The 14,694-nt window shown below is 33.6% G+C and overlaps 2 protein-coding genes across 2 annotated transcripts; both read left to right on the forward strand.

The window, feature by feature from the left end:
• The first annotated feature begins 674 nt into the window (after positions 1–674).
• LOC132188645 (acidic endochitinase-like) lies at positions 675–1,775 on the forward strand. The gene is made up of 2 exons (XM_059603163.1): positions 675–1,039; positions 1,223–1,775. Exons 1-2 carry the CDS (start codon positions 675–677, stop codon positions 1,773–1,775), a joined length of 918 nt encoding a protein of 305 aa, XP_059459146.1.
• Positions 1,776–8,926: 7,151 nt separating this feature from the next.
• On the forward strand, positions 8,927–10,134 carry LOC132186998 (acidic endochitinase-like). The gene is made up of 2 exons (XM_059601138.1): positions 8,927–9,338; positions 9,439–10,134. Exons 1-2 carry the CDS (start codon positions 8,968–8,970, stop codon positions 9,974–9,976), a joined length of 909 nt encoding a protein of 302 aa, XP_059457121.1. The 5' UTR covers positions 8,927–8,967; the 3' UTR covers positions 9,977–10,134.
• The last annotated feature ends 4,560 nt before the right edge of the window (positions 10,135–14,694 follow it).

Genomic DNA, 14,694 nt, shown 5'->3' on the forward strand with positions numbered 1-14,694 from the left:
GATTGAAAATTAACCTACTTAACCGACCGCCAGAATATTCTATAAGCACTTGATGAGAAAGCCTTGTCCATTCACCCTAAATATAAATAAAGTTAGCCTATTAAACTTTATAATTAGGTCATGAGTGAAATTTTAAGGTTGAAGTACTAGTCTTATATACATACATAGAAACATGGATGCATCTATTATATTAGGCAGATCAGATGGAAAACTTTTTGTCTAACAATGAAGGTACTTTTATCTCTTCCACTTGTTCTTCAAATGCTATGGAGAAAGACATATTTATCTAGTTTAATTCTTGTTAAAGTATTAATTAAATGATTAAATTTACACATTTTTACTAGTTTAAGCTTAATTTTGGGATATATAAGTGGTAATTTAATACGATATTAGAACAGAGGTTTTGAATTCGAATATTGTCTGTGTCGTTCACTTGCACCTCCTTGCTTTAAAAGCAAACATTTAAATAGTGAGTTAAGTATAGATATTTTAAAAAAGTGATCAATAGGATTTTTTAGCTAAGCATTTGCTACTGCAAGTGCAAGCATTTTGTGGGAATCTTCTTCCACAAACGTATTGAGGGCTTAAGTAGTCCTTTGGTCTTTCCCACATATGCCTATAAATAGATGTTCCTTTACCATTGATTCTCAAATCTCAAGCAAAGCGCATTAGTAATGGCTTGGCAATTACAATCCCCATTAATATCCTTGTTCTACCTTTTGCTTATTGCCCTGATCAATGGTTCACAAGCCGCTGGCATAATCTCAATGTACTGGGGCCAGAATGAAAATGAGGGCAGCTTGGCTGATGCTTGCGCCACAAAAAATTATGGTATTGTGAATATAGCTTTCCTATCCAAATTTGGCGATGGTACCGCCACACTCAACCTACCCGGCCATTGTGACGCAGCCGTTAATGAGTGCACCGGTTTAGGCGTCGACATCAGAGCTTGCCAAAAACAGGGTATCAAAGTCATGCTTTCTATTGGAGGCCACGGCGGAAGTGGTAGCTACCACCTTTCCTCGGCTGCTGACGCCAGGCAAGCATTGCTAGCTAATTTTCATTATATTCTTATTGAGACATTATATTTCAAATATTTCAAATAGAAAAGTTAATTTGGGTTTTTTCTGTATTTCCTTTCCTCTTTTGTCAAGTATATATATAGACATAGGGATCGAATTAACAGTGTACGTTCATTGATATTTGGTGCATGTGCATGCAGTAGTTTAGCAACCTATTTGTGGGACCATTATCTTGGGGGCGAATCTTACTGTGGCCGTCCATTTGGTGATGCGGTCCTTGATGGCGTTGACTTTGCTATTGAAAAAGAGAGCAAGTACTGGGACGAGGTGGCAAAGAAGCTGTCAAGTTTTTACACGCAGCAGACGAAGAAGGCCTACTTACTAACAGCGGCTCCACAATGTCCTTTTCCAGACCCTTATCTAAAGGATGCAATAGATACTCGCCTGTTTGACTACATTTCGGTCCAATTTTACAACCACGACAAGTGCGAGTTTAAGGACAATTTCGACAATGTTAAGGCTTCTATTGAAAAATGGGTTACTCACATCAAAGATTTTAAGAGTTTATTACTTTTGGGGTTCCCTGCAGCCAAAGAAGCAGCTGATAGTGGCTACGTGAAGCCCCGGGATCTTGTAGAGGAGGAGTTAAAAGTGATTGATCATGATAATCCAAAATACGGGGGTGTTACGCTTTGGAATAGGTATTATGACATATCGAATAGCTATAGCGCAATTATTAAGCCCTATGTTTGAACTATGACTCCTTGACGGATCGGAGTCACTCAGATATATCATATCGTGCGCCTAAAAACTACCTGCAGCTAGTAGTGTTTCTGTACGTTAGTTGTCTTCTTATGTTGTGCATGCATTTGGGTGTATACAGACAAGTACTGCTCTGTTCCATCTTGTAATATTTCAAGTTTTTCGTTGTCTTCAATAAGCAGGTACCGAATTGAATAAATTTGATGTATTCCACTAATTCTAGCTACTTCTTTGGATGAGATACACTTTAACTCCTTGATGAATTATAATTGAACTATAATCCATTTTTTTGCCTATATTAATTTCTAAACTTTAAAAAATGACATATATACAAGCCTCCCATACCACTACCATATGACAAATAAATTAGACATTTTTATTTATTTTTTTCCTCAAAATACCCTTAAACTTATTTTTTTTTTAAAAAATTACAATTATTAAAAAAACAAAACTGAAATTGCCAAAAAGAGTGGCCTTTTCATATTAGCCTCCTTAATTTTTCTTTTTTTTTTCAAATGGTTATTGTTATATATGTTTTTAATAACTATAAGGGTATTAATTGGAGAGAAAAAATATAAAAAGTGTCTAATTTGACACACGACCTCGATGCCACCTTTTAAAGTTTGGGACGTGTAATTGTAAAATAGATGATAATTTGGGCGCTAAAATATATTTACGCTTAATTTTTTTATTACAAAAATAACCCTAAATAGCATTTTTCTTCATTATTATTATTTTTTATAAATTGACCTAGCTCGCAGTGCATCATTATTTACTATGTTAGTGATCATTAAATAATCACATTTATTTGTCAATTCATATTCCTTAATTTTCTTCACTTATATATATATATATATATATATATATATATATATATATATATATATATGCCACACATGGTATTTATGTAGACTGGGTTTATAAGAAAATTGTGATAAAATTTATAATGCTCGAATATTTTTGTTATTCATAGCAAGGTGGCACGCAAATTATTTTAGTTTCTAAAGATATAATTTATTTGGCCATTTTCAAGATCATAGTCGTACACCTGGCAATAATTTTTAACATTGTTAATCCATAACCAATTAACCAGCCAGCTGCGTTGTAAAAGCCTCTCCATCTAAACATTTAGAATGGACCACTCTTCAAACATTTAATGTGAACTCTTTCTCTTAGGAGAGCTCCTAAAAACATTAAAGTCAAGCTAAAATAATGTGGTGAACTGAAAGTCACCAATTAAATGAGGGCATTTTCAATTTTTTTTTTTAATTTTTTTAAGTCTGAAAGAATGGACAAAATTAAAAGAAAATTTTAAAAAGGGGACAAAAATATAATTTTGTTGGGATATATTTATAAGAAACCATATTTTAATAACATTTTGAAAATGTTTAGGAGGATATTTGCCCCCTTCCGCCCCGGCCTCGATAGCTCTATGCATATTATGCACATTCCTTAGCTTATAAGTTATTCATCACTTTTTATTCATTTGTCTTGTATTATTATATTGTTGTTGGTTCTTGAAAGGGTCATGATTGCTTTGCTTCTAATGAATTTAAGGCATTCCAAAGATTCATCATCTCCTTAATTAGCAGCAAAGGGAGCAGGCAAGCTAGGATGGGGAGATGAGAGGAGAGAATTTCAGAAGAGAGGATATCCAATGCAATTTTTCAGAGGAGGAGCTTCAGCTGCTCATCCATGTGATGTGAATCTTCCACAAAGATTTCCAAAGATTGGGCCCAAAAGGATTGTGGACTACAGCCACTGATTGGAGAGAAACCTGCCCGTAGGCTGACTTGATGGTGAAGGCCCACGATGGGTCGTAGACCCAAATTAAGCTTGATTCCCTTGCTATCAAGCTTTTCTACAACCCTTGCAATCCCATGAAGAAATGGAGGACCATGCATTTATATATAGACTGCCACGCAATGGACTACTCCTTTTCCAAACCTTTAATTTTGTGACATTTTTAAATCCATTGCTAGCATTGGTGTTGTCCTTTATCATTTCCTTTGTAATCCTTTAAGTTTATCGTTATCTTCAATAAGCAGGCAGTGAATTATTATAGATTGATGTATTAATCCCCTTTCGAGGATGTAATAATAAAATAAAACATTGATGATCAGCAGAAAGATTAGCCGGTTTTTATCTAGCATTTGTTCGACTTTAATTTTGACGACTTTATCATGAGTTAGTGGTCGGGAAGAAAACAAATAGGAGCAAAACAAGTTAATGGAATGCTTCTCAGTTAGCCAACGACGAAATTAAATATAAATAATTAGAAGCATGCATGATTGCATGTATAGGGTGTCTTGGAATCAATGGAACACCATTAAAGCTGGTCAAGTATCAGAATGAAACATGCATAACAATTATTGATTGGTCTTTCTTACTTCTTTTCCGCTTGGGGCTACCATGCTATGGAGAGCTGAAATATCATTAACTCGCTGCAAATTTCTCAAAAACATAATTAAAAGAGAGCAAAACTTGTGTATGTACGTAGGCACGCACATAGCCATTGCCTGCAGCGGCATGCACGAGAAGACAGAAGACCAAGTCCATTGGTTCCACGCACGAGTTCTCAAAAATTGAGTTGATAAGTTTTTTGGAATGCGATGTTGACAATCAATTTCATACTTTCCCATGGAACTTTTTTTTTGTATTTTGTTTTTAATCTTGGCCCCCCATCCCAGTGCAATTTTGTCGATGCTCCATGGGTCACACTGCGATCTACTCATTAATTAAGTTGAATTGAGGTTATTGGCCACCGCCTAAATTTTGACAGCAACGTGATGTTGAGGATCCATATTTTCCCGTTGCACATGTTTCTTCATTTCTTCAAACTACCACTTTAATGCAATTTAAATTCCTACGGGCCAGCTGGATAGTTAGAATACTAGCAGCAATTCCAACATTCTTATCCATTCCCTAAATGTTGAAAAGGCTCTTAAAAAACATGCAACAAACTCCATGATATATATATTTTTTTCAAATTCACCATTGCATATGTAAGATCTACATGCAAATCTAATGATGAATTTGAAAAAGCGGTTGATGGAAGATGGATGAGAGACAGAAGATTAATAGCCATTCTCTACTCCACTTAAGCCACTGACTAAGGCTTCTAATTTAGTAATTTAGGACAACCATAAGAACTGATTTTGTATGTATTCATTTTTTTAAAAAGAAATCAAATACTTTCCGTTGATTTCCGTCCTGATATACTCCCTAATTTTGTATCCACAATAGTACGCAATGATCGATCACCATGAAGTATCTTCGTGTAAAATGATTCAGCTAGGTTTGTTGAAAAAGTAGATACAACTTCTAGGTTGTTGGTTCAAGGAATTGAACTAAGGAAGATCAGACAAGAACAAAAAAGAAATATCATAAACTCATTAACAGCTGCAAATATCTCAAAAACATAATTAAAAGAGAGCAGGTTTTCATTTTATCATATTATATATGGCAACTTAATATATATAGTTGGAGATTCAAACACTGCTTTTGATTTTGGATTTGTAATTACCACTGCGGTCATCTTTCTACTTCCATTTTTTTTTTTAATTGAGTAAGGAAAAAGAGTTATAAGGAATAATTTTTCTCATTCTTATCCAAAAGTAAGAAAGAGTAGACGATCCTTATAAAACCAAAAAAGAGGTGTGCTCCCTTGTATCTATCGACATGATTCAGAAGAAAGAAACGAATATAAAAATGTAGACCCATCCACAATTGCAAGGAAGTAGACCCATCCACAATACAAAACAAAACTGGTCCTGATTACTTAAAGCCTTAAAGGCAAAAAAAAAAAAAAGAAAGAAAAAAAAAAGAAAAGGTCCTGATAATACTTCCGAAAAAATAACGTGGCCCGTGATATGATACTTAAAAAAGAAAAAAAAAAAGAAAAAAAAAAAAGAAAAAAAAGAAACCGTGGTTGTGAATTGTGATAAAGAAAGGAATTGAAGTCGATCCTTCGCTGTCCATCATGTGGGTCTGTCGATCTATTGGAAAAGAGATTGTTTAGTAGCATTTTTCTACACGTTTTTTTTTTTTTTTTTTGTCAAATCTTTTCTAAATTCATTATTGAATATGTAAGGACCAAATTCAATGATAGGATAAGAGATGAGAAAAATATACAACTAATTAAAAACATTTCTCACTCAGAAATTGGGATTTGACGTTTTTTGTAAATTGGACAATTTAGTGCCCAGTGGGACTATGCTCGGGCAAGTAGCTAGCTAGGAGGATTTCTTTTAGCTAGAAGAGTATTTAGGATCCCTTTTCTCTCTCTCCCGCTTTTAATTAAAAAAAATAGAAGAGGATTTAGGATTTATATTATTAATATTATATTTTTTTTGGTTTTTTCTTAGCCCGTGACTCAATGAGTAAGGTTAGAGACCAATTTTTTTATTTATTGGTGTAACTTTTAAAATTACCATTAAATTTTAAATAAATTATTATTAAATTTTGATCCAATATTAATTTTAAGAGTCTCATCAATTTAAATAATAATAATATTTTCTAACATTACTCATGATATGATCCCGCCATGTGATACCATGTCTCATGTGTCAATTGATATATATATATGAATCAATTGACACATGTATATATATGTGTGTGTAATGTCATTATAAATTCGCCTAAAGCGACTCATCACATTGTACGAGTTGGCGATTTAGTTCGAGAAACAAATCTAGTGGTCAAAAACTTGCCGTGCCATTAAAAAAAAAAAATAGACAAAGTCACAAAAGTATGTCTTCACATTTTTAACATGGAGCCGGAGGAAAAGATAGTGTTTTAAAAATAGGAGAAAATACAAAAAACTAAAATGCTCCTAATTAAGGCGTGTTATAACGTCATTTTTCTTAAGAAAATATTTGCCTCCCCCAGAATTAGTATGCAATAGGCAACATATAGTCCATAATCGAGGCCCGGGCAATTTCCTATTTGTCAATTGTCAAGCTGCCATAGCGTCCTATGTTTGATGGCACAATAATTAGTAATGATACTAACAAGAAAAAAGAAAAGAAAAAGGAAATAAATAACTAAATAATGGTGCAAAGGACGTGATATTCATGCCCTTCCATTTGGTGATTATCATTCATTTCATTTGGAATTGAGAATATTCATCTCGAGGATATTATCATGTACGTCCACAGGACTACAGGCACATGGCATTTATGATCTTGAAAACGTCAAATAATTATGTATAAGAAAACTAAAATATATCCTTAAGCAGCATATATATCAAGTTCGTAAAGTAACACCATGTTAGAACATTCCCAATGGAAGAGCTAAATGTTACTTTTATCTAAAATGACTCTTCAAATGTTTAAAAAACCCTCTACATTGGATTAGCCAAAAGAAAATGTAAAATAGATATTTGATTGGAAGAGCTAAAAAAAAAGCTAAATGTAGCAGCACTTTTCAAGGGAGCTATTTTATTTTTCATTGTTTCTCTCACCTATTTTCTCTTTTTCCCAAATCTTTTCCTACTTTTCTCTGCATGTTCTCTTTTTTCCAAAACTTTTATTGCTTTTAATAATATTTTAATAGAATAGATAGAAATATAGCTAATCGGATGTAGAGACATATACAAATGGCTTAGCTAAACTAGATAAAAGTGAATTTTAAGAAGCTATCTTACATAAAAATATGGCTCATCCATTGAGAATGCTCTTAAACACAACACACACACACAGTAGTGCTCACGTTGGCAAATGTAAGCAACCCTTGCATCTTCTTATCAACAAAATTCATAGAATTACTATGAAGTTGAATTCATTTGTTTGGAATAGACATAAATTGACAAGGAATTCATTTGATAGAATGTGAATAAAGTAGGTAAATTTTTGCGATTAAGTGGTAAAATGGATTGCTCAAGTGGAAAAAGTATGGGCTTTCGAAACCCAATAAGTTAATAACAACTTGTTTCAGCCAAACAGTAAATCATTGTTAGACAGATAAAAGATATTGGCTCTCTGGATGGGTGTATACCTGTGCTTTTGTGCGGATATTGTCTCCCCTCTCGCATACGTACTCTCCCCAAACCCACAAAGAATTAAGGAACGCCTCACCGTTAAGAAAAAGATAAAATTTGAAAAATACCACAGTTAGAAAAATGACAAGTTTTTAAAACATGACTATTAAGAAAAGTTAAATTTTTTAAATATATGTAATTTGGGGAAAATAAAAATAAAAATAAAGAATCTTTAAAAAATATATATTTAAACGGAATAATGAAAAATGAATCCCTAATTTGTTGGGTCCAATATAAATACTTCAAAAAAAAAAAGAAAAAAAAAAAGAGATAACTAAAATAAGAATATATATATGTTTTAATTAAAATAGAAAATAAATTTAAAGAACGTGAGGGAAACATGCTGCAAAGATGATAAGATGATTCTTGAGCAAGACCCCACACCCCACATGCATGATGGAGTGCAAGGACTTCCTTTCTTTATAACGACCACGATTATTATTATTATTATTATTATTATTATTATTATGGTTTTGTTTTGTAAGTATTACTTCCTTGCAATTGTGGATGCACAGGATGGGTCTACCTAGATAGAGTAGTAGACTGTGTTTGTTATTGTGATTTCGTAGATTAAAAATATAATTTTAAATCAAAATGTCGAGAGTGTATTGTTTAAAAATACATTTTTACAAAAATTGTGATTTGAAAGCATAGAAATATCAACATTTTCAAATGGTAGGCAAATAGATGTATTATTAAAAATATATATATATACAATTTGAAAAGCTAAACAGGGATTTTATTAAACGTTTATCAGTATTTTTACAAATTGCAGTTTCAAATTACAAGTTCTGAAATCATAAATCCAAAGAGAAGCCGAGCGATAAATTTGAGACCCAACGCCAGTGTAGTACTATTGGATTATGGCCATGCACATGCACGTGTACGTGTAACGTGACAGAGAAAGTTAATAAAAGATGGTGGTAGTACGTAGCATGATAGTGATATATAGAGGTGGAAAATATGGTGCACGAGAGAATATTAACTAGCTAGCTACTAGCACCTGAGGGAATATTCTTCCACAAAACGTACTGATCGACATGTGCTCGATCAAGTAGTATTTTGGTAATTCCCACATAAGCCTATAAATAGATGTTCCTTCACCAAGCCAAGCAGCAAGCAATTAAGCAAAGCGCACTAGTAATGGCTAGGCAATTCCAAACCCCATTAGCCTTGTTCTGCTTTTTGCTCATGTCGACTGTCCTGATCAATGGCTCGCAAGCCGCCGGCATTATCACGGTCTACTGGGGCCAAGATGGACGTGAGGGCACCTTTGCTGAAGCTTGCGCCACTGGTTATTATGGTATTGTGAACATAGCTTTCCTATACAAATTTGGCGGTGGTCGGACCCCCACGATCAACCTAGCCGGGCATTGTGAGCCAGCCAATAATAATGGGTGCACCCGGTTCAGCGATGAAATTAAAGCTTGTCAAAATCAGGGTATCAAAGTGATGCTTTCTATTGGAGGTAGCACAACAAATGAATACAGTCTTTCCTCGGCTGAAGACGCCAGGCAAGCAAGCATTGCTTTCATTATAATCTTATTATTGACATATTATACTCTTATTTCATTATAGTGTGCATTAATTAATTAATTAATGATACTTTTGCAGGAATGTTGCAAACTACTTATGGAACAATTTTCTTTGGGGCCAATCAGCCTCCCGTCCATTAGGTGATGCGGTCCTAGATGGCATTGACTTTGATATTGAGGGAGACTCAAAACACTGGGACGAGCTGGCAACGACCCTATCAAAGCTTAGCAATGATGCGAATAAGAAGGTCTACTTAACTGCGGCTCCACAATGTCCTTTTCCAGACGCGGCTCTAAAAGATGCACTTGCCACTGGCCTGTTTGACTATGTTTGGGTCCAATTTTACAACAACCCTGGGTGTGAGTATCGGGGCAATGCCGACAACCTTAAGAGTTCTTGGACTAATCAATGGACCACTATTCAAGCTGGTCAAATATTTTTGGGGTTGCCTGCATCCAAAGACGCAGCTGGGAGTGGCTACACCGAGCCTGACAAGATTAATACTGAAGTGTTACCTTATATTAAGGGTTCTTCAAAATACGGGGGTGTTATGCTTTGGAATAGGTATCAGGACAAATTGAATGGCTATAGCCCTGCTATTAAGCCCCATGTTTGAACTCCTTGATGGAGTCTAAAAACTACCTACGTACCTGCATAATTGCATTAACGTTTATGTTTGTTATCTTTTTATCATTTCCTTTGTAATCTTTCAAGTTTATTGTTATCTTCAATAAGCAGGTACTGAATTTAATAAATTGACGTATTCCATAGCCAGTTTTTTTTTTTTTTGGTATGAGATACAACTCCTTGAATTATAACTGAACTATAATCTATTTTGTACTTATATTTCTAAAGGCATCCAATACCACTACCATGTGAGTCATGTGACAAACTAGACACTTCTGTATTTTCTCATCAAAATACTCTTAAATTTATTAAAAAAAACATTTAAAATTATTAAAAAAAAAATTGAAAATGCCAAAAAGAGTGACTTTTCGTATTAGCTTCCTTATTTTATTTTATTTTATTTTTTCAAATGATTATTTTTTATATTTTTTTAATAACTTTAAGGGTATTTTGAAATTTGAAGCGAAAAATGTAAAAGTATCTAATCTGACCTACCGTAATAGCATGTGGAAACTCGATACAACTTTTTAAAGTTTTGAAGCGTAATTGCAAAATATATGATAATTTGGGGGGGGCTAAAATATATTTTCTTTCAATTTTTTTTTTTATTTATTAAAAAACCCTAAATAGCATTTTTCTTCATTATTATTATTTTTTATAAATTGACCTAGCAGTTAATCATTATTTACTATGTTAGTGATCATTAAATAGTCACATTTATTTGCCAATTCATATTGCTTAATTTTCTTCACTTATATGCAGCACGTGGTATTTATGTAGACTGAGTTTATAAGAAAACTGTAATAAAATTTATAATGCTCGAATATTTGTTTTATTCATAGCAATTAAAAAGGAAAATAATGTTATACATATAACTCTTTTATAACTTTTCAACCCTATACATGCTTCCGCCCTGCTATGATAGCTATATGTATATTATATATGCACATTGCTTAGCTTATAATTAAGTTACAATTAGCTTTAGTTGCCGCATCTAGAGAAGCAAAATATATTCATCACTTTTTATCCATTTGTCTTTTGTTATTAACATTGTTGTTGGTTCTTGAAAAGATAATTAATGATAAATTGCAATAGGCTCAAGCCGTTGAGATTAACAGTATGACTGATTCTAATAAAATTGAGGCAATCCAAAGATTCATCATCTCCTTAGGACCTTAGCAAAGGGAGCAGGCAAGGATGCACTACAAAAAAAAAAAGAAAAAAAAAAGGCATTTTTTTAATGCTACTTCGCTCAAACGGCACAAAACCATAGTTTTTATGCCATTTACTGTACAAACAGCACAAATTACAAAATTTATGCCATTTGTTAACCGATTAGAATCATTTATATGGCATAAAATGACATTGACAAAACGGCTTAAAATGCCCTTTTTTTTAAGTGATGGGGAGATGAGAGGAGAGAATTTCAGAAGAGAGGATATCCAATGCAATTTTTCAAAGGAGGAGCTTCAGCCGCTCATCCATGTGATGTCAATCTTCCACAAAGATTTCCAAAGATTGGGCCCAAAAGGATTGTGGACTACAGCCACTGATTGGAGAGAAACCCGCCCGTAGGCTGACTTGATGGTGAAGGCCCACGATGGGTCGTAGACCCAAATGAAGCTTGATTCCCCGGCTATCAAGCTTTTCTACAACCCTTGCAATCCCATGAAGAAATGGAGGACCATGCATTTATATATAGACTGCCACGCAATGGACTACTCCTTTTTCAAACCTTTAATTTTGTGACATTTTTAAATCCATTGCTAGCATTGGTGTAGTCCTTTATCATTTCCTTTGTAATCCTTTTAAGTTTATCGTTATCTTCAATAAGCAGGCAGTGAATTATTATAGATTGATGTATTAATCCTCTTTCGAGGATGTAATAATAAACTAAAACATTGATGATGAGCAGAAAGATTAGCCGGTTTTTATCTAGAATTTGTTCGACTTTAATTTTGACGACTTTGTCATGAGTTGGTGGTCGAAAAAAAAACAAATAGGAGCAAAACAAGTTAGTGAATATGAATGCTTCTCAGTTAGCCAACGAGGAAATTAAATATAAATAATTAGAAGCATGCATGATTGCATGTATACGGTGTCTTGGAATCAATGGAAGTATGGAACACCATTAAAGCTGGTCAAGTATCAGAATGAAGCATGCATGATAATTATTGATTGGACTTTCTTTCTTCTTTTCCGCTTGGGGCTACTATGCTATGGAGAGCAGAAATATCATTAACTCGCTGCAAATTTCTCAGAAACATAATTAAAAGAGAGCAAAACTTGTGTACGTGCGTAGGCACCGCACATAGCCATTGCCTGCAGTTGCATGCATGAGAAGACAGAAGACCAAGTCCATTGGTTCCATGCACGAGTTCTCAAAAATTGAGTTGATAAGGTTTTTGGAACGCGACATTGACAATCTATTTCATACTTTCTCGTGGAACTTTTTTTTTTGTTTTTTGTTTTTAATCTTGGCCCCCACCCCAGTGCAATTTTGTCGATGCTCCATTAGTCACACTGCGATCTGCTCATTAATTAAGTTGAGTTGAGGTTTTTGGCCACCGCCTAAATTTTGACAGCAACGAGATGTTGATGATCCATATTTTCCCGTTGCACATGTTTCTTGATTTCTTCAAACTACCACTTCAATGCGATTTGGATTCCTTCGGGCCAGCTGAATAGTTAGAATACTAGTAGCTAGCAGTATACATTCTTATCCATTCATGTTTCTTGATTTCTTCAAACTACCACTTCAATGCGATTTGGATTCCTTCGGGCCAGCTGAATAGTTAGAATACTAGTAGCTAGCAGTATACATTCTTATCCATTCATGTTTTTTGATTTCTTCAAACTACCACTTCAGTGCGATTTGAATTCCTTCGGGCCAACAAGATAGTTAGAATACTAGCAGCAGTATTCCTACATTCTTATCCATTTCCTAAATGTTGAAAAGGCTCTTAAAAAACATGCAACAAACTCCATGATATTTTTTTTTTCAAATTCACCATTGCATATGTAGGATCTACATGCAAATTTAATGATAAATTTGAAAAAGAGGTTGATGGAAGATGGATGAGAGACAAAAGATTAATAGCCGTTCTCTACACCACTTAAGCCACTGACTAATTAAGGCTTCTAATTTAGTAATTGAGGACAACCATAAGAACTGATTTTTTATGTATTCATTTTTTAAAAGAAATTAAATACTTTCCATTGATTTCCGTCCTGAGTATACTCCCAAATTTTGTACCCACAATAGTACGCAATGATTGATCACCACGCCATGAAGTATCTTTGGGTAAAATGATTCAGCTAGCAGGTTCGTTGAAAAAGTAGGTACAACTTCTAGGATGTTGGTTCAAGGAATTGAGAACAAAAAAAGAAATATCATAAACTCATTAACAGCTGCAAATATCTCAAAAACATAATTAAAAGAGAGCAGGTTTTCACTTATCATATTATATATGGGAACTTAATATATATATATATTTGGAGATTCAAACTCTGCTTTTGATTTTGGATTTGTAATTACAACTGCGGCCATCTTCCTACTTCCATTTTTTTATTTTTTTTAATTGAATAAGGGAAAAGGGTTATAAGGAATAATTTTTCTTATTCTTATCCAAAAGTAAGAAAGAGTGGACGATCCTTATAAAACCAAAAAAGAGGTGTGCTCCTTGTATCTCTCGAGATGATTCAGACGAAAGAAACGAATATAAAGATCGATGTAGACCCATCCACAATACAAAACAAAACTGGTCCTGATTACTTAAAGCCTTAAAAAAAAAAAAAAAAATTGTCCTGATAATACTTCCGAAAAAATAACGTGGCCCATGATATGATACTTAAAAAAAAAAAAAAAAAAAAAAAACCGTGGTTGTGAATTGTGATAAAGAAAGGAAGTCGATCCTTCGCTGTCCATCATGTGGGTCTGTCGATCCTATTGGAAAAGAGATTGTTTAGTAGCATTTTTCTACACGTTTTTTTTTCTTTTTTGTCAAATCTTTTCTAAATTCATTATTGAATATGTAAGGACCAAATTCAATGATAGGATAAGAGATGAGAAAAATATACAACTAATTAAAAACATTACTCACTCAGAAATTGGGATTTGACGTTTTTTGTAAATTGGACAATTTAGTGCCCAGTGGGACTATGCTCGGGCAAGTAGCTAGGAGGATTTCTTTTATCTAGAAGAGTATTTAGGATCCCCTTTCCCCTTCTCCAGCTTTCAAAAAAAAAGAAAAAAAAGAAGAGGATTTAGGATTTATATTATTATTATTATTATTATTATTATTATTATATATATATATTTTTTGGTTCTTTCTTAGACCAATTTTTTTATTTATTGGTATAACTTTTAAAATTGTCATTAAATTTTAGATAAATTATTATTAAATTTTGATCCAATATTAATTTTAAGAGTCTCATCAATTTAAATAATAATAATATTTTTAACATTACTCATGATCTGATCCAGCCATGTAAGGCTATAAACAAACAAAGCTACCTATTAGTTCACTCGGGATCGGCTCGATAAAGCTAGATTCGTGCCCGACTCGATTATTAAATGAGTCGTTCGTGGACACGAAACTATACTCGATTATTAAATGATACATACTCGTATAAAACCGGACTCGCTCGTTTAAAGTTCGTAAACATAGGGGCTTGACTCGCAATTAGCGCGACTCATATATATAT

This window comes from Corylus avellana, chromosome ca7 (assembly GCF_901000735.1).
Source record: "Corylus avellana chromosome ca7, CavTom2PMs-1.0".
Taxonomy (NCBI): domain Eukaryota; kingdom Viridiplantae; phylum Streptophyta; class Magnoliopsida; order Fagales; family Betulaceae; genus Corylus; species Corylus avellana.